The sequence below is a fragment of the Bombyx mandarina genome, chromosome 15, assembly GCF_030267445.1.
Source record: "Bombyx mandarina strain Sakado chromosome 15, ASM3026744v2".
Lineage (NCBI taxonomy): Eukaryota > Metazoa > Arthropoda > Insecta > Lepidoptera > Bombycidae > Bombyx > Bombyx mandarina.
The window spans coordinates 5,902,819-5,927,116 of NC_143221.1; the positions used below are offsets into that span (position 1 = coordinate 5,902,819).

At 33.7% G+C, this 24,298-nt stretch overlaps 3 protein-coding genes across 9 annotated transcripts; 2 read left to right on the plus strand and 1 right to left on the minus strand.

Moving 5' to 3' along the window:
• Window positions 1–5,560: 5,560 nt before the first annotated feature.
• TORIP (Torsin interacting protein) lies at window positions 5,561–12,472 on the plus strand. 7 transcript variants are annotated; one of them, XM_089733039.1, is made up of 8 exons: window positions 5,561–6,121; window positions 6,326–6,510; window positions 7,515–7,613; window positions 7,894–8,046; window positions 8,333–8,751; window positions 9,820–9,954; window positions 10,344–10,586; window positions 11,129–12,472. In XM_089733039.1, the coding sequence occupies exons 1-8, from the start codon at window positions 6,098–6,100 to the stop codon at window positions 11,257–11,259; spliced, it is 1,389 nt and encodes a 462-aa protein (XP_089589165.1). In that variant the 5' UTR covers window positions 5,561–6,097; the 3' UTR covers window positions 11,260–12,472. The 7 variants fall into 7 exon arrangements, with proteins under 7 accessions (XP_089589165.1, XP_089589167.1, XP_089589166.1 ...); XM_089733041.1 differs by having other exon boundaries at window positions 8,387–8,751; XM_089733040.1 differs by having other exon boundaries at window positions 7,948–8,046.
• A 1,347-nt stretch (window positions 12,473–13,819) lies between these two features.
• LOC114242953 (uncharacterized) lies at window positions 13,820–16,513 on the minus strand. Its single transcript, XM_028174287.2, has 4 exons — window positions 16,371–16,513; window positions 16,083–16,289; window positions 15,704–15,800; window positions 13,820–14,767 (listed from the first exon to the last, which is right to left on the minus strand). Exons 2-4 carry the CDS (start codon window positions 16,200–16,202, stop codon window positions 14,580–14,582), a joined length of 405 nt encoding a protein of 134 aa, XP_028030088.2. The 5' UTR covers window positions 16,203–16,289; window positions 16,371–16,513; the 3' UTR covers window positions 13,820–14,579.
• A 684-nt stretch (window positions 16,514–17,197) lies between these two features.
• Window positions 17,198–23,607, plus strand: LOC114242993 (uncharacterized). The gene is made up of 4 exons (XM_028174350.2): window positions 17,198–18,586; window positions 18,859–19,012; window positions 20,223–20,938; window positions 23,328–23,607. The coding sequence occupies exons 1-4, from the start codon at window positions 18,542–18,544 to the stop codon at window positions 23,571–23,573; spliced, it is 1,161 nt and encodes a 386-aa protein (XP_028030151.2). The 5' UTR covers window positions 17,198–18,541; the 3' UTR covers window positions 23,574–23,607.
• Window positions 23,608–24,298: the final 691 nt, after the last annotated feature.

Below are 24,298 nucleotides of genomic sequence, written 5' to 3' on the forward strand. Positions count from 1 at the left end.
GTCATACCGCAACAATTTACCGCCCAAATTTTTGTCATTCTTCTTCATGAATGAAAACCTTACATTGCCTTACTCTTTTGAGTGTGTATAATTTACTGGTTGGATTCTACGTATCTACTTCAATATATCATATTGTTTGTTCTGTCAGTTATCGGATCAAGAACAACTAGAATTTTCTTTCTTGCAAAATATAAAATGTGGGTAAAAACTATATTTGCCTATTTGTGTATTTTTGAAACAATATTATTGAATACTTCCATATTTTGTTATGCTAATAACGCAAACAAAAGTATTGGTGATGAAAACAGAGAAGACATTGCCGAGACAAACGAAGATTCCAAAGAGGCGTCGCTGGAAATTCCTACAGAAAATTTTTTAAACAACCTCACAGCTTGCACTAGAAGAGAAAATACTCTAATGCACGAAATTCGTGCAGCCAATCCCAGTGAGTTTCCGTTTATGGTGGCTATTATGTCTCCCCAGAATCAATTTTTGTGTTCTGGTGTCGTAGTTTCTAATGGAATGGTTTTGACTTCGGCTCGATGTAGTCAACAAGCAATAGATCACGTTTTATTGAATACCACTAATGATAAAAATAAGGACAGTTGTATTGCTCTTCGTGTTAAAAAAATTGAAAAATTTCCTACGTATGATGGAGGTGAAATTCATAAAGATGTCGCATTAATATATACAGAAAAATACAATAACACAGTTGTTTCTAAAATCAAACTCGGCAACTACACCGATAAAAAGTCTATTACCGATTTCGAAGCTTTCGGCTATGGGCTGAACGTTGAAGTAGGTGAAATCAAAGAACTACAATATGTAGGACTAGAAAACAGAGAATCTGATGTCGGTGACTACATAACAGGTTACCTTGACTGTATCGATACCAAAGTTCCCACGTGCTTTAAAGATATTGGGGGCCCAGCAGTGTTTGGCAATGAGCTCATAGGTATTGTTGTTAATGGACAAAATGTTTGCCTCAAAGAAATGACTGCTCAATTTGCAATTAACAATAAAGTTGTTGATATTTTACCTATTCAAACGTTCAAAGTTTGGCTTGAAGACCAAATAAAAAAGAATGAAGAATCTACACAAATGACTTTGGTAACTTATCCTGCAAAGCCAATAGTGCCAGACATGTCTCTTCATAAAATGACAACCTCTGGAACAAAATTTGGCGTACAATATTACCAATGCCTACTCCTTTGTCTGTTTCTTCTGTATTAGTGATCGTGTGATTGGCTTCTGATTGATTTGACAAGTTATTTTGGTGGATTAAAAATTCCATTCGCTTTTGGTTAATTCTCTAGATTGTTTGGTTTTTTTTATTGCGTAATTAATACATCTCAAATGTAATTCGCAGTTTTATTTTTCAAACATTGCCACTTAGTTTTTGGATAACATTTAGGCAGCATCGTAGTTGTTGGATGGGAATAAGTGACGCCTGTTCAGTAAAATCATAGGAATTTAATGAGAGCTTAATGGACTTTTTGTAAGAGCTCGAGAAGTCGCGTCCAGCAATTGTTTCATTTTCCCAAACTTATATACTTTCAGTTAAGCTAAGCGATCAATAAACTACCAATAATACACGTTACATTGAATTAATTTAAAAAATGAAACAATCCACACAACTTCGCTCTTCGCGTTCCTGCCAATTATGCTTAAATCTCAGGAAGCTTTTAACTGCGACTGCTTAACATCTGTAAAACACACACAAATGTGGTAAAATATAACAAAACCGCTGGATATTCATAGCTTCTTGGATTCTAAAACGTCCACTAAAAAGTCTCAATAAATAACATTTATTAACACTTTTATATTTTAGTAATTGTATGCATCGTACTTTCTGCTAGGTCTCTTCTGAATTATATAATATGACCTAAATAAAATTCATGAACAATGGCTTCATGTTTCACGTTTGGCTCACGGTGTTTCCCGAGCGCTATGACACGTCCTTCTTTAAACGAGGCTTGTGGAGAGTACTTAACGGTAGGCTGCGGCTTAGCTCTGACCCTGGCATTGCTGACGCCCTTGGGTGACGGTAACCACTCACCATCAGGTGGGCTGTATGCTCGTTTGCCAGTACAAGGGCAAAATATAAAAAAGGAAACCACCTTTTTTTTTTATAAATTAGTTTCCAATTTTTTATGTGCATTTTCTATTAAAGCTTGTTTTTTAGTTTTTTAAATTATTATTTACTAGCTGACCCGGTATACTTCGTAGTGTCTCAATCGATAAATAAAAGACCTAAATTTTTGTATAAAATAAACTTAAAACAAACAAAAGGAATCCATCCGACGGGGGACACATCAGAGGAAAAACATCATTGTTATTTTTATTTAATTCCAAGCATTTTCATATTTATCTACATTTTAAACCTTCTCTGGACTTCCACAAATAATTCAAGACCAAAATTAGCCAAATCGGTCCAGCCGTTCTCGAGTTTTAGCGAGACTAACGAACAGCAATTAATTTTTATATATATTATCTAATATATAAAATTCTCGTGTCACAGTTTTCGTTGCCATACTCCTCCGAAACGACTTGATCGATTTTGATGAAATTTTTTGTGCTTATCCGGTATCTATGAGAATCGGCCAACATCTATTTTTCATCCCCCTAAATGTTAGGGGTAGTCCACCCCTACATTTTTTTATTTATTTTTTAGATAAAATTTTTAATTTCTATTTTTTTATGATACAACATACAAAAATACATACAACCCTAAATTTTCACTCTTCTACGATCTACCCTTATTTTTTATTTGCTAATTAAAAACTTTAAATTTTTTTGCGAGAATTTTGTTTTTCTTTTGTCATGACGTAGAATAAAAAAAATCATATTACTCTAAAATTTTCACCCCTCTACGATCAACCTCTATTTTTTATATATATTTATATAAACTTTAACTTTTTTGGCAAAATTTTTATTTTGTTTTGTCATGACTTAAAATTTAAAAAAATCATATTACTCTCAATTTTCACTCTTATACGATCAACCCCTATTTTTCCATCCCGATTAATATATTTTTTTATTCTATGCACAGATCCGCAATAAGGTTGCAAGATGGCAATCAAATGTTATAATTGTAGTACGATAAATTCTTATTCGAGTTTATAATTTCAAGTTCCTTTAATTATGATTATTTTTAAATTGAATTTGATCTCCCGCCCTCGCCGGTCGACTATTGATCAACTATCAATCGATCAGCTATCCCCGCCAGGTGTCACCACTCATCCAGCAAACATCACGTAGTAGGGATGAGAACGAAGCCGGTCTCCTGTCTTACTCACTATACATCATAGATTATACACTTAATATATTTGAGAGCTATACAATACTATACATTTTTCAGCCATTTTTTTTTTGGTTTTATTTGTGTATCAATAGTATCTTCAGTAGGTCTGAGAATCGGCTACTATCTATTTTTCATACCCCTAAGTGAAAAGGGTTGTCCACCCCAAACATTTCTTTTTTTATTTTTATTTTTTGTATATATTTTTTTTGTTTATAATGAGGTATTATGTGATTAAATGAGGTTTTTTTTTCTACAGTAGAATTTCCCTAGAAATCTTATTTAAGGCAACACAACGTTTGCCGGGTCAGCTAGTATTATTATAGATTCAAGTATCATGACTATCCCCTATTGCATGATAATGAATAGTATCATTTTAACACGTAAGTTGTACTCCTAAAATATTCTTAAAAATAATTAGAAATCACTGAAATTTCTATGTGCTTTTTAATATTCAATATCATTAAAAATAACTGAATTTATTAAAACCGCGCTAATCGTACCATAACGACTAATTGACCGTCTTCACTGACATTTTTTGTTGAAGTATTGTTGAAGTTTGTTGAAGTTTTAAATATTTTTTTGATCTACATAAGAAATAATTAGTTTAAACGCACTTGTAAACAAAACGCTAGTGTATACGGTCATTGCCAGCTGACTGACAAAACCGGCGCATGCGCAATGTAGGCGTGAGGTGTTGGAGGTGAGGTGTGAACAGCTGAAAATAGAAGCTTGTGGAGGCAGTTGGAGGAGGCCTATGTCTATAATAGACAAACAGACAAAAACTAATAATAATATAGGTAAAAATAAAATAAAAAATCTTCCATAAAAATTTAATTAATATTAATACCACTTACTTACTTAGAACATAGTAAAAAAAAAGAAAAAAGAAAAGAAATAATAATTGTATATGTAAAAAAAAAATGTATTTGTCTGAATAAAGGCTTTATTATTATTATTATAAATTCATTACGTAGTTCAAAAAATATAAATGTAATGCACACAAAATCTGTTTTTCCTGAAATGATAATTATTTATAAATTCAAGAAATATATTGCAGGGACGTTTAGTAGAAATTCATTTAATATGGAAGATTAAACTTAGTATAATATATACTCTATAAACAGGATTTTATTTAAAAAAATTACGTCTATATTAACTTAATTATTACTATCGAGAAGTATTTTGATTGACATAATATTATTATATTACAAGGCTTCGTTTTTTTTTAATTTATTTGTTTTTTATGATCAACCAATCACCAATAGTCGTCGAACAAATGATAATTGATCAAAATGAATTAATCTGAGCGATAAAAATAAAGATATCTAGTAAGGGGGGGCCACTTAACGGTGATCATTTGTTTAATTAATTATAAATAAATAAAAGACGAACAAACAATTTTTACACTCGAACATTAACGAACAAACGACGAATTATAATTAAAAATCAAAAAAATCCGAAAATCAATAAAAGGAGGGCCAAATTTACTGAGCCTTACGTGTATGGCATTATACCGGTCACTCACATTCGCACGAATACGCAAACCCACAAGTGTAGGACGACAATTGCAAATGATTATGCATTAGAACAACACCAAGGTGATGGAGTTCATTGAACTCCTGCAAAACGAATCGACCATATGGGACCCTCAAAAGAAATCCCATAACAACAGATTGGCTGTTAATAACGCCTGGGAAAGAATTAAAAACTCTCTTTTCTTCAATGTTCTATTGGAGAATTAAAAAAGAAGAGAAATTCGTGAAACATTCGTAAACAAGTGTAGGAGGAAGCGCAAACGGGTTCGCAAATTGAGTACTGAACCCATTTGCACAGCCGCTAAGTTTGCGAATGAATGCCTGACGGCCCTTCACATGCGCGCGAACATTCGTACAATGTGCAAAGTGCAAGCAGGAGTTCAATGAACTCCATCACCTTGGTATTGTTCCAATCCATGATAAAGGTCAGTAGACGTCACGGACTATGAAATGGCGAAACGTCCGTTACCTTCGCAATCGTGGGCGCAACTGGTCACACGAATGTGTGGGAGACTACGCGAAGGATCGCGGTTCGCGCGCTTTGATGTCCGTTAAAAAGCCAACACAGCTTGGAAAACCACGAATGCAACTAAAACTTTGCATAATCATTTGCAAATGTCATCCTACACTTGTGGGTTTGCGTATTCGTGCGAATGTGAGTGACCGGTATAAGAAGTGTACTATCTATGGCAGTAACTAAATCTAATTTATTAATCTGTGAGACTTTTTGGCGGAAATGCGAGGAGTGAAGTTGTGTGATTTGTTTTATTTTGTCTATTTAGTGTTTCTTCAGGTTTAAATGTGTAATTTAACGGTGGTTTATTAACTGTTTGATATCTGTGAAAGTGCACAAATGTGGGAAAATGAAACAAATCCGCTGAATGCAACTTCTCGGGATCGTTCAAAAAGTTCATTGAAAAAATCTCAATAAATGACCACCATTTTACTAAGATTATATTTCATCCCATATCATCAGCTCATTTCATTTAATTTCATCCCAGTTGATTAATGTCTCAAATTAATCATCTTCATTTTATTTCATTTATCTCCATATTATAATTTTTCATAAAAATAAGATTATAAATTAAAATAAGACATGACTTAAAGATCTTAGTTACCAGGTCATAAAATACCTTAAAAAAATCTCCGACATAGATAGATTTTGATTAAGAGCATAGATTATACAGCTGCAGCAATACATAATCGAGAGTCTCCGAATAAATAAAGCGAAAACAATAAATATTGCTTCCTAAATTTAATGAGTAATATAGAGCAAGGAAGTGTGAGTATAATCTGTTAAAAACATATATTTTATTCAATTTACTCAGTAAATAATGTTCTAGTTGCAGACTATTGTCATTCCTGTAAATCTTAAAAACCCGTATTGTTTTCACAATTTTTTTTCTCTTCGCTTTTTTTTTATTGCCTTTGTATCGTATTCGCTTATCACACTTTGTATTCGCTTATCACTATTTTTTTACTTCAGAATGGGGGGGCCAATATTAAACCTGTAGCTCGACCAAGTATTCATTATCACAAAGGCTATTGCCCATTTGCTTGTGGGGAATTCACAATGGATGGGAATAGAGTTTCCAGAAGTATATCACCAATTGAAGAGAATTTGGCTAACACAGAAGGCTATGGGCAAGATGAACCTGATAATACTATCAGGTAATATATATTGCTATGAACCATTGGAATGGTCTTTATTACTAAAACTTAAAACTTTATTACTTATTAGGGTTTTTGAAAAAGAAAAATAAATAATAATGGACATTGTGAAAATATTACTTTGACATTTTTGTAGTAATTATTAAAATCTTCCGGATTATCTTATTAAAGTCTTCAGGAGATTAACACAATACAGAATTCTCAAAACCTCTATGCATAACATTATAGGAAAGCACAGTAAAATCCCATATAGACTTGTGATACTCATCACTCATCTCACTCACTAATGAGTGGTTTGTTCTGATGAAATGTTCTGATCACCCTCACACACAATACACTTTGTATATTGCTTTCTCTTACCTTTTACTTAGGTCTGTTGATATTTTACAAATATCCCCCAATTTTACTTAATATTGTTTGTATATCACAATATTATTAGAAATAGGTAAAATGTGTAGATAAATCCAAAATAAAAGAGGAATTCCCAACAAGAAGTAAATGATAAAAAAAGGTAGAAGAAACATACTGTAAATTAATTAGATCTGTCTTAGATGTCTTATACAATACCCTACAATAAATTTTAATATATATCAAAGAATATAAATAATTATAGCATTATTCAGAATAAACCGTTCCTAACACAGTTTACTTTAAACTTCAATAGATTAAACTAAAAAAACTGATTAATAGTAATTTCTATAAATTTTATAATGTATTGTCAATTGTCATACCCTAAAATAGGTATACATAAATTACCATATCAGTTCTTTTTCAAATGTAAATCAATATAAATCAAATGGTCATGAAGATATTTGAACGGAATAAACTTCAGAAAATTTTCCATTGGTGGTGATTACTGTCTATTAGTTGAGATAATTATGGATCAAAAAATCAGCCACTATTTAAATTGGATACTATTTTCTGTAGTGATAAATGTTTTTGTCTACTTTACAAGTATAATTAGTATTTATACACCAGTCTAATTCAAATTGTCTTTATTTCAGTAAGCATGCTCATCCAATAGACGTACCTAGGAAGCCCATAACTAGAAGGCAGAGTTCAGTTTATCCCCAAATAGAAAATCGTTTTTGTAAGAATGAGAGGTAATTAATTAATTTTATTTGGATTATCAGCATGTTATCATTTCATCAGTCACACAATTCACTGCTTTGCTTTTAATCTATATTCAAATTATTTAAAACATGTTCCATTAATAAACGAAATGTTTAAGTTAGTAAATCTAGTATGTTTACCAAAAAAATCACAAAAACTGATACACATAGCTATAAATCGTGGCATCATCACTGCTTTTAAGAAATGTAGCTTACTTAAAATGGCATATGGTTAGTAGTGACTAATGATTTGGTAATTTTTTTATTGCAGTAAAATTCTTTCAAAATCTTTACCTGCCTATTTTCCGTCTCATCTTGATTTCAGTAGCAATGCTCATCCAATAGAAGTACCTAGGAAGCCCATAACTAGAAGGCAGAGTTCAGTTGATCCCCAAATAGAAAATCGTTTTTGTAAGAATGAGAGGTAATTAATTAATTTTATTTGGATTATCAGCATGTTATCATTTCATCAGTCACACAATTCACTGCTTTGCTTTTAATCTATATTCAAATTATTTAAAACATGTTCCATTAATAAACGAAATGTTTAAGTTAGTATTAGTAAATCTAGTATGTTTACCAAAAAAATCACAAAAACTGATACACATAGCTATAAATCGTGGCATCATCACTGCTTTCAAGAAATGTAGCTTACTTAAAATAGCATATGGTTAGTAGTGACTAATGATTTGGTAATTTTTTTATTGCAGTGAAATTCTTTCAAAATCTTTACCTGCCTATTTTCCGTCTCATCTTGATTTCAGTAGCAATTCTGAAATGGAAAACAGTGAACTACATTTGAGTAATGTTTCTAATAGTTCATCGAACACTATTAGAAGCAGAAGTTATTTTGATGAGAGTCAAAATGAAACTGGATCTTTTACAAAACATCAAGAAAGTTTTTATCGTGAACAAGAGACTAAGAATAGCTTCATAGTTCAGACAAGCATAGTCATTTCTGCTTTTGTTATGATTATTTTTAGTGTCAATTATAGTAACATTTTAAATAACAAGAATGAAATACTTCCATCTAGTATTAAGTATGATAAAAATAGTTTTAATCGTGATATGTACAATTTAGGAGAAAAGTACAATGTTGATGAGGATTCAATTCTCCAATTGCAAACAGGTAAGATTATTTAATTTGTAGTTTTTTATCGTCATTTTGTGGTCCATTATGTTTATTTTTTAAGTACAGATTTCATTAGAAAATTTAGTATCTGCCTGCGGATTTCGAATACCTGCAAAATCGCATCGCTCGATACGAATTTAACCAGGTGTCTTTTCCATTAGGCCATGACGTCAAAATGCTTATTAAACTTTAGTCAATGTAGCAATAAACTAAATACCAATTATTTCTTTGAATTTCAAGTTATTGAAACCGCCTCAGTAATTCACCTGTCATCATGTGACCCGCATGCTCGTCCACTTGTTATATTAATAAGTGAAATAAATATAAATTGTGATTGAAATTGCTGAAAATCTAATTACATTTTTATTTCTATTAAATGTATAATACATAATCAAATAGAATAAGTATTCAGATCATAATGTTTTATTTTTATTTTTTAGATGGATGGACAAGCTCACAGCCCACCTGGTGTTAAGTGGTTACTGGAGCCCATAGACATCTACAACGTAAATGCGCCACCCACCTCGAGATATAAGTTCTAAGGTCTCAGTATAGTTACAATGGCTACCGCACCCTTCGAACCGAAACCACAGCCCACCTGGTGTTAAGTGGTTACTGGAGCCCATAGACATCTACAACGTAAATGCGCCACCCACCTCGAGATATAAGTTCTAAGGTCTCAGTATAGTTACAATGGCTACCGCACCCTTCGAACCGAAACGCATTACTGCTTCACGGCGGAAATAGGCGGGGTGGTGGTACCTACCCGTGCGGACTCCCAAGAGGTCCTACCACCAGTGATTACGCAAATTATAATTTTGCGGGTTTGGTTTTTATTACACGATGTTATTCCTTCACCGTGGAAGTCAATCGTGAACATTTGTTGAGTACGTATTTCATTAGAAAAATTGGTACCCGCCAGCGGGATTCGAACACCGGTGCATCGCTACATACGAATGCACCGGACGTCTTATCCTTTAGGCCACGACGACGACAAATGTGCATAAAGTAAAGCCTAATTATGTGCATAAACTAAAGCCTAATGAAATATAATATACATTTCAGGGATATCATCGATTTCAGAAAAAAAAGACACCGATTCATTTATATTTGTTTATAACAGTAAAAATATGGAATTTGATTCCAATGCCTTCAATGAATTTATAAATGAAGTCGCCTTGGTCTCAGCAAAATTTTTGCGTAAGTGCTTCTTAACAATATAATATATTTTTTTAGTCTACCAAACACGAATTTCTAATTTGTTATATAATATAATTTCTAATCAGATTACTAATATTTTATTCTGTAAATTTCTATTCAATATCAATTTTTAATGGAATATTATTCTTCCTCTGCCGCGTCCTAGCCTCGCAAAACTGAGAGTAAGAATCCTAAATAACTACTTATTATAATATTTTATTAATTATTTAAAAAAAAGGATGAATATGAAGATTATTAGTCTCATACTTAGCCATTCAAATGTTACAAAATGTTGTCACACAAGAAAGAGCTTCATCAGGAATCACTCGCGTGTTTATAATGATCTAAGAAAAACATCAAAATATAAAAATAAAAAAAACAATTTACAGGTAATGAAAGCTCAACAGTCCGCCACATAGTTGTAGATACTTCCTCTCTTGTGCTACAAGATTCGGCGGAACTTATTACTAAGTATATGGATGAGGTAGCTAAAGACGGTGTAATGTTAATGACTAAAATAGACTCTCTACCATCATCATTAGCTATGGCTTTACACTATTATTGCGATGAATACAATCCTTTAGCTAAAAAAAGTGCTATATTCTTCACATTGGACCTCAGCAATTGTTCAGGTGAGCAAATTTTTCCACTGCCATAGGTCTAATCATCATTATCAATCAAGGGATAATTGTTGATAACAAAATAGTTTCATCAAGAATTTACTAAAGAAACCACTTCAATGGTGTGATGACAAAATAATATTAATGAGTAGATCAACAGTTCAATTAATTCATTATGTCTATCTAGTGCCTACCCATAATATTAATTCTCATAACTAGTAATAAATAATAATTGTAATTTCTCTGGTGAATAAGGGATTATCGGAAGCCTCTTTTTTTCAAGATTGAATACTAACTAAAGACCCGTTTTGTTTTCTAATTAAAATTCGAATAAAACCATTTATTATAATTTTATATAATGAACAGCGAAAAGACAATAGGCGAGTCCACAAAGAGCGAGGAACCTCTCGAGGCATCATTACGAGGCTGCTGCGCTCGGCAAGTCAGAGCCGTTTGTTCGTTCATCCAGTTTAGAGAGAGAAGAAAAAAAACTTAAAGGAAGACTAAATTGGATCCAGTTCATTTTAAATTTGGTTTTATTTTATTTTTTCCAGATCAAATGCCAACTCATAGTCATGTAGAGAAATGTCTTGCAAGCAAATGGAAGAGTGTCCCATCAGCCAACATCGGTCCCTTGCTAAGTAGAGTTGTTAGCGTACTAATTGATGTTACCAGTACTTTTTAAGCTAAAACCACTATCCAATTGAACTGATGGTAATAAGTAATAATAAATAATATATGAGTGCTGTTCATTTCCTGGTAGTAGGCACAACCATCCAGCCTGTGCCTATTGTGAAGCATATATGCATACAGGTTTGAAAAATGAGATGGCCATGAAATGTGGATAACAACATTAAAGTTTTAATATCTAAAAGTTCCAGTAACAAATTAATGGAAGTGCTGAGCTTATTTTCAAATATTTTGCATAATTTGCTGAAGGGTTTCTTTTGAAAAAAGTACCTTATAAAAAATGCAACTTAAGAGAATCAATGCAAATTTTACAGCAAAATATTTTAAATCTTTATTTATAAATGTTATTAAAATCGTTATACTACAATTCGTATAGGTCAATACCTAATGCCTTTAATCAAACTGTACAAATAGTCAGTATTCTGATGCTTCGAATTTTATACGAATTAATAGAGAGTCGATCTAACGACAGTATGCACTCAAAGGGTTCAGTTAACTGAAGCTGGTTGGACGATCTATGCATCAATAGTACTTATCCTACAGGAATGTAACATGTATATTATAACATATTTATGATTGAAAATGTTATTACCACAGTGAACTTATTAGGTATTTGTTACTATTATAAAAACATAATTAAGAAAATTAAATACCTATATATATGTATTTGTTCTTGATGAGAGTGTAGCGATTGCATGTTTCAATGAATGTTTAATTATAGTGAGATTGCTTGTGATATAATTGTTTTGTTTCGAAGCCAAGACACATAATTTTACTTACTTCCAATATAATTTTAGCCTAGTTTATTAATTATTTTATAAATATCTTATTTTAAATTTATTTACTCAATCAGAAATGCAAGAATTGTTAGTAAAATAATGTGCAACGAAATTTCTGTTCGATGAAGAGCACCTTGGATTATTTGCTGGGTGTTGTTACCAACATTAAACCTTTGTCTTCACAAAAACATTTAGATATTTCTAAAATGGTTGCCCCAGATTTGAATGGTTCTCCAGTTAAATTTAATTTTATGAAAATAATTGTGGCAGTTACCTAAACAGAATCATAAATTGATATTAAATAATTTCCAAACTGAGTGGACAGGGCCTTATTTCACATTGAATTTATTAATTTTATTAATCATGCATAATAAATTGTGATAATTCTTGTTACATTTAATTTTTTGTAAATACATAAATTTTTATAACTTTCCTGGGTTTATTTCTGCTGCTACTTGCAGGCAGACGTCCTAAAAACTTTTAATTTAACCACAGTGCCACCTACTTATGGTAATTATAGAGCTGCTCAAGGACCCACTCAACATACAAAAAAATCAATAAAACCCGTCACAACAGCAAAACCTGGTATATGATCACTTTATAAAAACAACATAGAGGCCAATTGCAACGCCACATAGGTAGTTTCCATCATTATTTCGTAAATACTTTTTTAGTTGCGTCGTCACGTGATTACCAACGAATAGTATTCAAATAACCCTTTGATCCCGTGTAGGTCACCGGTGCCCTACGTGACGCACTGAAGTAATTATGCCGATTTCTGTTACTAAAGCGCCGGAAGGCCTAGTGGACCAGGACCGAAGTTAGGGGAGGGCAACCGGGGCGAAAGCCCCGGTGCCTCCACAATAGACTTTGGAAAAAAATCTCAAATGCCGACAAGTAAACACTAATAAACATATTTTCCTTCCTTCGAAGTTTAATTTCAGATAACTCTTGTCTTCGATTATATTTATGACGTTTGCTAAATACTAAGAGAATCTACGTGGTTTCACAATAAAAAATTTAAGTATTCGAAAATCGACTGAAAAAGTTTATTTGGAAAATAATTTGGGACCAAGGGGCCTCCGCTCCTCTAAATGTGGACCTTTAGTAGACTAGGAAAGACGAAACTGATGATACTGAGCGAAACTTTTTCTAAGAGACCTTAAAATACTAAAACAAACATTAACAAAAAACGGTAAAGCTAGCCGGCAATCTAGGCGTTTAGTAACAGAAATATAGATTATAATGCGAGTAAGAATAGTCAAATACAAGAAATAACATCAAAAATTGAGTCTCACAAAGTTTATATGTCCTGTAGAGATTACGATGCATTTGATACTTCAATCACATGACGTACGCAGTAAAAATAGTCGAAAATAAGGTATATAAAGACCTTGTATATGGTTTATACATAATATATTATAGATACATAATTCGACGCTTGAAAGGCAAACGTGACTAACCGACAATGCGTGAAGTTTACAGTAGACTAATTTAAAGTTGAAATACCTGAAAAAAAAACTATTTTAACGAATCTAGCTGTAGGATTGAAATGATTTTAATAAACTTAGAAATATATATTTTTTGCGCATCGAATATGGTTATTGCCTATCATTTATGTACAAAGCAGTTATTGTCGCTTAGTCACGTTTGCCTTTCAGGCGTCGATATACATAAATTTTGTAACGGTAATCGTTACACCAACCGGTAGCTGCAGTGGAGAGTATGAGTTTCTAAAAATTTCTCAGGGCGCCATAAAAATAAAAACTAAATGCAGTCAGTCATACCAACATATATATTATGTATATTAATCTAAAGCACACACACACATGCAAAAAAGAAAATATCTAAAAAAAAACTTATACATGTAACTTAAATAGATTAAATAATAGGATATTATATTCACAAAATATTGAGGGTAATCATATGCTGGTGATGGTGAAATATTACAATTTTGAAATAATTAAATGGTGATACGTATCTTGAAACTATGGTGATTTAGAGGTAAAGGATCTTGGGGTCCATTGAGGAGATCCATCCAGCTCCTTGGCATAAGTTCAGAAGTAATAGGTACAGAGTCTTACGGGACGATCCACAGAGCATATTCCAACAGATAAATAAAATCGCGATTGACGGGACAATTGGATCCATTAATTATACATAGTAAGTTAAAAGAATCTTTAGAGATTGAGCACATGAACAATTAAAGACTTAGCGACATCACAAATCGGGCACTAATAATTAACTTGAATGGCTACCATTTGTATATAGCTAATCATTAAGTGAGGACTCGACTTTAACATCAACTGTTTAGCGCGGCTTCTAAATGACCAGCTACAATGGTAGCTCGCGTTTTTATACAAGCGGGTACAACAGATGTTAAGATGCAGTACATACCAAGCATGGGACGCTAGAATCACAACGATGCAGTGCACACCGATTCACGGGTCGCATTAAATTGTGCATCGTTTATTAATGTGTTACACATCAGTTTAAATCTGAAATAATTCATTTATTGTCGTAATAACATTTTAAACTATTGTATTGTCCAAAGGGCAGCAAGGGAGCTTTGATCTGCAACATTAAGTTCGGGTGCATCATTAAGATCATCTAAACTGTCAGGTTCTAATTCATTGTTATTCCTAGCTGGAGAGTATGTTGTTGGTACATCTTCCTCTTCATCCTCATCATGAGATTCTTCTGTTTCATCTGATTCGTCATTACCTAAAAATATGAAATTAAAGTAAGTAATAAATGCAGTTTTTCCATTTAAACTATCACAAGATATTATATACAGAACTGCATGGTTTTATTTTCTCAAAATTAACTGCGATGCACATTTTAGAAAACACAGGTGTAAGTTATCATTAAGACGTTGTTCTGGGGATGCTATTCCAGGACCTTTGCAGGAAATTCATACTGAGATCCTACTTTTGTAAAACTATAACTGTGCTTTTTGTCAAGTTACTTTGATGTGGCACTTGTGGAACCACTGTTCCAGGGTTGCAGCTGTGGTCTCTAGTTTTTTCACAAAGAAGAGCTTGTTTCCATTAGAGTAGTAAATACCCATGTCATCCCCCAAAAAGCTAACTGGGTCAGTGGTGGCAAGGTTTCATTATTACAAAGACTGAACAAGAATAAGGAGAGCAAAATTTTACAGCAGCTTAAATTGAATATCAAAAAAGTGCTAGCATCAGATATCAAAAAAAAATTATTCAATAAAAAGTCATAAGATGAGCACCAGTAATTACAGACTTTAAAATTTGATTTTAATTTCATGTTGTTATTCCTTCATCATGGAAGTAATTTGCAAATGTGTGTTGAGTACATATTTTATTACAACATTTTTGCCCACAGGATTTAAACACCAGCATAGTCACAGAATTACCATTTTCATAATTACTGATGGTAGAGCATCTAGTGACCCCACATGTATTACTACCTGGCCTATTTGTAATGTGTTTCGGATTGAAAGATGGAGGCAATTATTTACTGTGTGTGTACTTAATAATTAAAAATTAAAATGAAATCTGATGTATTCCTCAATAAATTATTACTGCAAAATAGTATCAACAGAAACGATCTATAAAAAATATTTTCAGTAATCTATACGTTGTATAACGAGATAAAAAAAATAATTAAAAAGGAACTTGTAGTTACCTTCTTCTTCATCGCTATCTCCTTCTTCTTCCATTGGTTCAGGTTCAGTCTTACCAAGAGGGGCACGTTTCATATATTGCTGGCCAATTGAATTCAGCTGCAAGGTATCAAATTAGATTTATAAAACTCTTCATGTTACATTAATTATAATTGTAATGTATAAGTTCTTCTGTATAAATATATAACTTGTTTTTTAGAAGAACTAAGTAAATATTCCAAAAATACCTCATAATGGTTTATAAAAACTCTACCTACAGTTAAATTCAAATGTTATTATGCCAATGATAGATGACACAAACTTAGTTAAATGAGTTTGTTTGAGAAATCGAGGTAAAAAATAGAGACGAATTAGTTATTTAGTTACAAAATTTTAACATACCCATTGTTGGTTTGCTTGTTCTAAAGCAGTAAGTTCGGCCTCTTCATCACAAGGACTGTCTGCATTGAACCATTTAGAATCGATCAACCGAGGTGTCAATATCGGAAACGGAATATTCATATTTTTAGTTTATGCTGCATCGGTTAGGGCAATTGTAATATCTTTTGTCACTACTTTGCCATAGACGCGCATATAAATTCAGGCAGCCTGAAACATTTACAATGTCTATAAAAATATATCTTTCTAGGTATTATAGTTAATATTGTTTAATAATTCTTAATTAATTACCTGCTACCTACAACTATTTGCATTCCTTCTGTGAATTTGAATTTTGATTAAAATTTTCTAAGATATAAATATATTTTTTTAAAAGATTTTATGACCTGGTAACTAAGACTTTTAGGTGAAGTCATTGTGGTTATAAAACATTCTGAAACATTGTAAAAAACGTTCTGAGGTAACACATAAAAAATACTTAAATTCAGAACCTCCTTCTTTTTTGAATTCGGTAAAAAGTACAAAATATCTTGTAACAAAAATGGTGATCGTGTGAAGTGATGTAAATTGTAAATTCCAGTACCATATTTAAAATTTTATTTATATTATATTAGCAATGGTGCAGGTTTTCTCGAAAATAACATTCTACATCGCGAGAAAAAATTCAATTCGAAGATTTTTATCCACAAATATCATTAATTACTACACGATGGACGGGCTGAGCAAAATATGGAGAAATAGAAACATAATCAATACCACAAAAATCAGGCTCGTTAGAACATTAATATTCTGCATATATCGCTGCTGAGACTTAGACTATGCAAGAAGTGAAAAGGAAAAAAATAGATACTCTGTAGATTTGGTGCTGGAGCAGAATGTTTGGACTTCGTACTAAGATCTCGATAATATTTCTTTGGACACGTTTTGCGACGAGATGTCGGATCATAGAACGCCTTGTCATATAGGGAATGCGGAACGGTATAAGATCGCGTGCGAAGTCGCCAGTGCGGTGGACTGACCAAATTAAAACTACACTGGAAACTGCCCTAAAGAAATGCAGTAGAATGGCCTTGAGTAGGGAGAGATGGCGGGACATCGTGAGACGCGTCAAGTCTGCCCCTCTAACACATGACCATCACGACTAATATTGAGAAGAATGTTACCTGGTGTTGTCAAGAATGGTATTTAAATAACTTATATTATGAAAAGATATAACTTTCTTCTTCTTTTTCACCACCTTATCCCACTAGGTGGGATCGGATTTTTCTCTTCCATTCTCTTCTATCAGCCGTCATCTCAACACTCACTCCTCTCTCTCTCATATCGTCATTTACACACTCCATCCATGTCTCCTTCGGTCGACCGCTTCCCCTCTACCTTGCACTACCATTTCCATTCATCTCCTAGTCACATGCATCTTCTCTCTACGCATCACATGTCCATACCACGCTAACCATGAAAAAATATAACCATGCACCTAAAATACAAATTTAATCAAAAACTTCATAATATTCGCAATTCACATTTTCAAAAAATACTAACACAGGGTTCATGAGTTCGAGTCATCATATATACCAGCCAACATGTATTCCGGCTTTAAGAGTAAGAATAATAGAAAATACACATAATATTTAATTGGTAGAATTGTTGTTATACTGCTTAGATAATAATGCACAGCTAATATTTTAATAATATCCCGTAAATTAGTCCGCCCATCTACACTAATTAATAAAAAAACAATCGAACTAAACAGGCAGATTTTTAAAAAAAAATTGTAATTATCAATAATTGAAACCATTTTCAAAGCCATCATTTCATTAAAACGTTTTAGCTAAGATTTTTGTTTTTATTGGGTGAAAAAGCTGAGCAAAATTCAAAGATGTGTAAGTACTATACAATAAACGTACAAAAACTATCTATAAAACGGATGATTTATCATAACATTTTATTTGTCCTTAAATCAGTTTCCCTACTACATTTCACCAATCAAGAAGAATTAGGTACTTCCTAAAAATACTATCTTTGTTTTGCCTTTTGCTTGTAGTATAAAATCGCGCGTCTTATCGCTGTTAGCGGTCTTAAATCTTAATAACATACTAGACAGTGCGGTATTTTTAAAAATTTAATGTTAACGTTGATAATGCTGAAATGGTAAGTTCACTTAGGTAGTAGAGACCGTTGTGTCCAACGTTTATTTTTCCTTTGGTCTACGATCAGCAATTTCAATCAACTCGTTGTCAAGTTCAACCAAAAAGAGTACAATTTGTAACTGCGAACATCACTACAAATAGAAAAGAGGCTTGTTAATTCAATGTTGACCGAGTAATTTTCCAATAAGTGTTAAAAATTTTACGAGCGTTTGTTCATTGTTAATTTTAAAAAACAATAATGACAGAACGATTTTTATCAGCAAACTTGTGGTCGTGCATCGGTTAGTTTGATATTAAACTGTTTATGCTACAATGCCTTCATGGATTGTCAAAATACCACTATTATTGATTTTATTGGTAAGTAAATCATCATTCAATATTTAGTTTTAGTTAGAGGGCACCTATTCAAGGTATCACACAATTTAATATTTTAACACATTAGTTTGTTTGACATGCTGTAATTATGTACAAAATAGAAGATATTTAATAACTATTAATCTAAGAAACTCGATAACTGATAGCCAAATTGCTAATGAAATTATTTTTATTATTCAGTTTCTAAAGCATGATGAAATTTATTTTTGATTAAACCGACTTTCAGTAAAACTACTATAAAGTTTAATTTTCAGATACAACATACAATTCCGATGGCTATGCTGCAAAAACCTTCATATTTTTCATCATATGATTCGAATAGTGACCTAGAAGAATACATAAAATCGAAAAGCTATATTCCAAACGAAGAAAATTTACCAAAAATGCCTTCAGCAGTCACTTATTCAGGTTTGTTTTTGGAAATTTATAACTTGATTTAGTGATTTTAAACGTTTCGTTTTGTACTCATGTACGGACTTAATAAATCCACGAGTTCATCATTAATATTTCTATCAGAGAGCAGTGGATGTCAAGATAAGTAGCCTATTAGACTATTTTCGCACGGGCGCTTTAAAAACGTTGCGTTAAAACTCGGCGTTGCGCTTTTATAACGTTCTCAATGTGACGTAATCTGTAACGCCCAACGCTTAGCGCTCAAAATGCAACACTGCGCAATAAAAAAGCGTCGCGTTTTATAAGCGCTGACGTATGAACATAGGAAATGCATCTGTTTTATATTATGAACGCTTATTTTTTTAAAAAAAACTCCCTTGCAAATGAGGCCTTACTCACTATGGATGTCGGTATAGCCTAAGTCCAGCGCTAAAGTGTAGCTCCTATCTTTTTCCTGCTAATCAATAGTAGATACGAATTAGAAAGCCGTTCTACTGGGCGTTAAGTAATTAGTTACGTGAACAGTTAATATTAATTAAAAGGTTTTGTAGGTTACAAAACATATTTACAATTTATCGGTAAAACTTAAAATCTGATTCTACCTTTGTATAGTTATTTTTATACTACGAATAGTTTTACATCCTAGCCGACTCTCTCCTTACACTATGGATAACATATAGTAATTTAAAGATTTTTAAATTGGATCATATATGCATGATGCACCGGCGCCGTAAGTAGCTTCGTACAAACCAGCCCAATTCGAAGTATATACCTAAATTAACTAATGAACTTAATTTAGTAGGTAACTGTGTAACTTTTACTTCTATTCGTTTCTATTCTGCGCCGTGCGTGAGTAACAAATGATAAGTGAATGAAGAAAATACGGACTGCTTGAACTTTTATTACCAATACTTCTAGTGATTAGTGATCACAATTTATGACGCTTTACTATCACCAACAACCCCTCCCGCCGTAATTTTTCCTGAAAAATCAAGATCAAAGAAATGATAGCCGACAGAAATTTAAACATTTGAATTTTTAGATTTCAAGATTTCTGTTTATTATTGCAATTTTAAATAGAATTCTACAAATTTAAATTCCATCAAAAGTATTTATAATAATATATGTATAACCTAAATTTGTTTTTTGCGAAATTAGTTCATTGAACTATAATACGATACCAGCATAATAATTCTATCATTTACAACTTTACTGTATATCATAGGTACTGATTCAAGCTACGTGTTATCAAAATTGACAGACGAAGAATTGTATAATCTCTTAAATTCACAACCAAAGAAAAGTGAATATGGATTTAGCGATTTAATTAAAGTTGGATATAATGCAGACCGAGATGCACCTAAATATTTTGTTAAACAGAAAGAAGATGTTGATTTCAAAAGCAAAATTGCCAAATTACCTCAAAATCATTTATATAATAAAAGAATTGACAATCAAAATGCAGTCTACAGATTGCAGAACAGGGAAATCGTAAATGCGGCTGATGATCGAAATTATCCAGCGGTTAAGAAATTAACTGAATTACTAAACAATAATGTTCGTGGATGGTACGACGACGAATTTTCTGGAATTGGGGGTGATAAAAAAAGAGACTTACTATTTAATATTTTAGTTGCTGAGTTGAGGTCACTGTGTTGCGAAAAGAACCAAGCCAAATCCATTAAACCATTCGATAGATTAAAAACCTTTTTGAATTCCATAAAGGCAGAAGATATCGAAAAAAGGAACTCAATTAAAAATGAAAAACTCACGAAAACTATCTCAGAACACATGTTTTTAGTAATTAATGACGAACTCAAAAGTAAGGTTAACACTGATGAACTAATGCTAGTTGACCCAGAAAGCCTAGCAAAAAATAGCAGTGTGTTATTACTTGGACCAATAGTGACTCCGTTGACAGATGATCAATTGAAATTAGCTGTAAGTATGTCATTATTTATAAACAAAACTTGGGAGAAGTACTACTCTATTACTGGTGGTAGGACCTCTTGTGAGTCTCTTGTGAGTCACCCTGCCTATTTCTGCCGTGAAGCAGTAATGCGTTTCGGCTTGAAGGGTGGGGCAGCCGTTGTAACTATACTGAGACCTTAGAACTTATATATTGGGTGGCGCATTTACGTTCTAGATGTCTATGAGCTCCAATTCCGTGGTTATCGCACCATCTATTTTGAGGCGGCGTGTGTACTGGCTGGGACGCCGCCTTGGGTCCTGGAGGCGGAGGCGCTCGCCGCTGACTATCAGTGACGGGCTAACCTTCGTGCCCGGGGCGTGGCGCGTCCCAGCCCCAGTGTGGTCAGAGCGCGGAGGGCCCAATCTCGGCGGTCCGTGCTGGAGTCATGATCCAGGCGGCTGGCCGATCCTTCGGCTGTTCGTAGGACCGTCGAGGCGATTCGCCCGATTCTTGTGGATTGGGTGAATCGTGACAGAGGATGCCTCACTTTCCGGGTCACGCAGGTGCTCACTGGGCATGGTTGCTTCGGTGAGTTCCTGCACCGGATCGGAGCCGAGCCGACGGCAGAGTGTTACCATTGTGGTTGCGACTTGGACACGGCGGAGCACACGCTCGTTGCCTACCCCGCATGGGAGGGGTGGCGCCGTGTCCTCGTCGCAAAAATAGGAAACGACTTGTCGTTGCCGAGTGTTGTGGCATCGATGCTCGGCGACGACGAGTCGGGAAAGGCGATGCTCGACTTCTGCGAGTGCACCATAATAAAAGTACTTTAGAGATAATTGTAAGGAAATCAAAGTTTTAGCAACCCAGTACATTTTTTTAAAATTAATGATTTGTAATTCTAAGTCCATTCAGAAACCAACAGTTCATAGATATAAAAACTGATTAGGAACTGATTAGGAAGTCAAAGATTTGTTACTAAATGTCACTGTGTGGGAGTGAGGTCCTCGCTCTGTGCCTTTTCAGTTTACTGTATATTATAATTTTGTACATGTACATCTATGTTCATGGTATTTGGTAAAATAAACTTTATAAAAAGACTAACCCGACTACACCGATGGAAGTTAAAGAATTGATCAAAGATCTACGTCCTCGCAAAGCTCCCGGTTCCGACGGTTTAACTAATCGCGTTATTAAACTTCTACCCGCCCAACTCATCGTAATGTTGACATCTATTTTCAATGCCGCTATGACGAGAGGTATCTTTCCCGCGACGTGGAATGAAGCGGACATTATCGGCATACATAAACCCGGTGAACCAAAAAATCATCCGACGAGTTACCCGCCCGATTAGCCTCCTCATGTCTCTAGGCAAACTGTATGGGCGTCTGTTCTACAAACGCCTCAGAGACTTCTTATTTGGATGAGAATCCAAAGGGACTCTCATCGATGAACAATTCGGATTCCTTGCAAAAATCACTCATGCGTACAACAGGACTACCACCTCACGCACATTCTCGTAGGGCTTAACCGACCAAAACCGCTCTACACGGGAGCTCTCTTATTCAACGTCGTAAAAGCGTTTGACAAAGTCTGATACAACGATTTGATTTTCAAACTATTCAACATGGGCGTGCCGGACAGTCTCGTGCTCATCATACGGGACTTCTGGTCGAATCGCTCTTTTTGATATCGAGTCGAAAGAACCCACTGCTCTCCGTGACATTTCACGGCTGTAGTCCCGCAAGGCTCTGTCCTCTCGCCGCTTCTATTTAGTTTATTCGGCAACGATATTCCCCGGTCGCCGCCGACCCAGTTAGTTTTATTCGCCGACGACACGCCTGTTTGCAACTCGAGTAGAAACAATTCCCTAATCGCAAGGAAACTCCAGAACGCAGCCGTAGCCACAGGGCCCTTGCATTAGTGCCTTTAGTTATAACACTAGGAGCGGGCTTAGGGACCCCCGTAATCGTAGTAGTAGATTAGTTCGCCAAGCAGCTATTCTTGAGTTCTTAGGTCTCCCTTGGAGGCGCTCGAGTGGCTGCTAGCAGATCCCACCCCTCCTGGCTGAGCCCTTGCTCGCCCACCTGTCATTGTGAAACTGGAAAGGCCTCCGGGCAACCAGGATCGCTCAATCATAAAAAAAACCTAACCCGACACTTCTCAGGACTGTGACTCTTCTTGGAACCAGCTTCAAAGAAAATATTCAGTGACATATAAATTAAAATAAATGGTAATGAAATTTAATTGGTGTTCCGATAAATCGTTATCTTAAGGTAAACCATAAAATAAAACACATTGTTTATAACACACAAGATACACTAAAAATTACACTGTCGCGAATCACATGTCTTGATTATATATATAGGTACCTTCGTTAGTTGAATTATCTAAACTTTAACAATGGTATATTTTTAGATGGATCGTATTTCAAATGAGATTTCGAAACCAGAGTATCTACCACTTCTTCGACAGTTGTCGACAGGACAATTATACAATCACAACAATCTTCGAAAAAGTTTCATTACCGGTCCAGAGACAAGAAGATACATTAAGCCACACAGGTGTAATTATCAATCGAAACTCGCAAAGATTTACGGGGGCCCCAAATGGATTGTCTGCACCGGCTACCTTAATTTAAATGAACCTAGTCTGTATGATTAATCATCTAAAGAAATAAAGAAAAATATCTGTGTAATAATTTGTTCATAATTCTAGTTACCTTTTTTTAACAATACAAACTTTTACTTTAATAATTAATAATTTAGACTTGCCACGCAGCTTCACATGCACTATATTTGTAAAGAAAAAAACTATATAGTTGCATTTGACGTGATAAAGAATTAATTGTGTTAAACTACCGGTCAATTTGGAAATCCTTTGATACGAAAAATCTAGAATCATCGAATGTTATTTAAGTACAGTGATTAAAATATTTTTATTAAACATATTAATAACAATAACAATAATAATTAGTGTTTAATAGAATAATAACGGTAAAAATATTATTATTGTAACCTTGCAATGTTCACAACTCAATTTTAATTTTGAAAAAATTGAAGTAAGATATATTTGAAAATGACTAATAAAATAATTTAACTAGTCATGTCATAAGTATTGTCACACAGTAAAAACTTTTCTTTTAGAATGCTGGCCACAAAAAAGTTTATTGAATTCGAATTTCGAATTGTTCATGAAAATAAAAATGTATACTTTTAGAATTTTCACTCATTCTTAAATATGGAGTGGACGCTTAAAGAAGACCGTGTTGCAGTTATTGCGTTGCATCGTTGCGGTTACGCGCCAATTCAAATTTTGAAAATACTGAAAAATTTGAATATAACGAAAAGATTCGTTTATCGTACCATCAAACGATACAATGAATACTC

Excerpts from the sequence above, each read along its gene's own strand:
- TORIP (XM_089733039.1), top strand. The coding sequence starts at position 6,098 with ATGAGTAATATAGAGCAAGGAAGT. Across the intron at positions 6,511-7,514 it reads GAACCTGATAATACTATCAG|TAAGCATGCTCATCCAATAG; the intron begins GTAATATATATT and ends TCTTTATTTCAG. Across the intron at positions 7,614-7,893 it reads CGTTTTTGTAAGAATGAGAG|TAAAATTCTTTCAAAATCTT; the intron begins GTAATTAATTAA and ends TTTTTATTGCAG.
- LOC114242993 (XM_028174350.2), top strand. The coding sequence starts at position 18,542 with ATGCCTTCATGGATTGTCAAAATACCACTATTATTGATTTTATTG. Across the intron at positions 19,013-20,222 it reads TTCAGCAGTCACTTATTCAG|GTACTGATTCAAGCTACGTG; the intron begins GTTTGTTTTTGG and ends TGTATATCATAG. Across the intron at positions 20,939-23,327 it reads ATGATCAATTGAAATTAGCT|ATGGATCGTATTTCAAATGA; the intron begins GTAAGTATGTCA and ends GTATATTTTTAG.
- LOC114242953 (XM_028174287.2), bottom strand. The coding sequence starts at position 16,202 with ATGAATATTCCGTTTCCGATATTGACACCTCGGTTGATCGATTCTAAA. Across the intron at positions 15,801-16,082 it reads AACAAGCAAACCAACAATGG|CTGAATTCAATTGGCCAGCA; the intron begins GTATGTTAAAAT and ends GATACCTTGCAG. Across the intron at positions 14,768-15,703 it reads AGATAGCGATGAAGAAGAAG|GTAATGACGAATCAGATGAA; the intron begins GTAACTACAAGT and ends TCATATTTTTAG.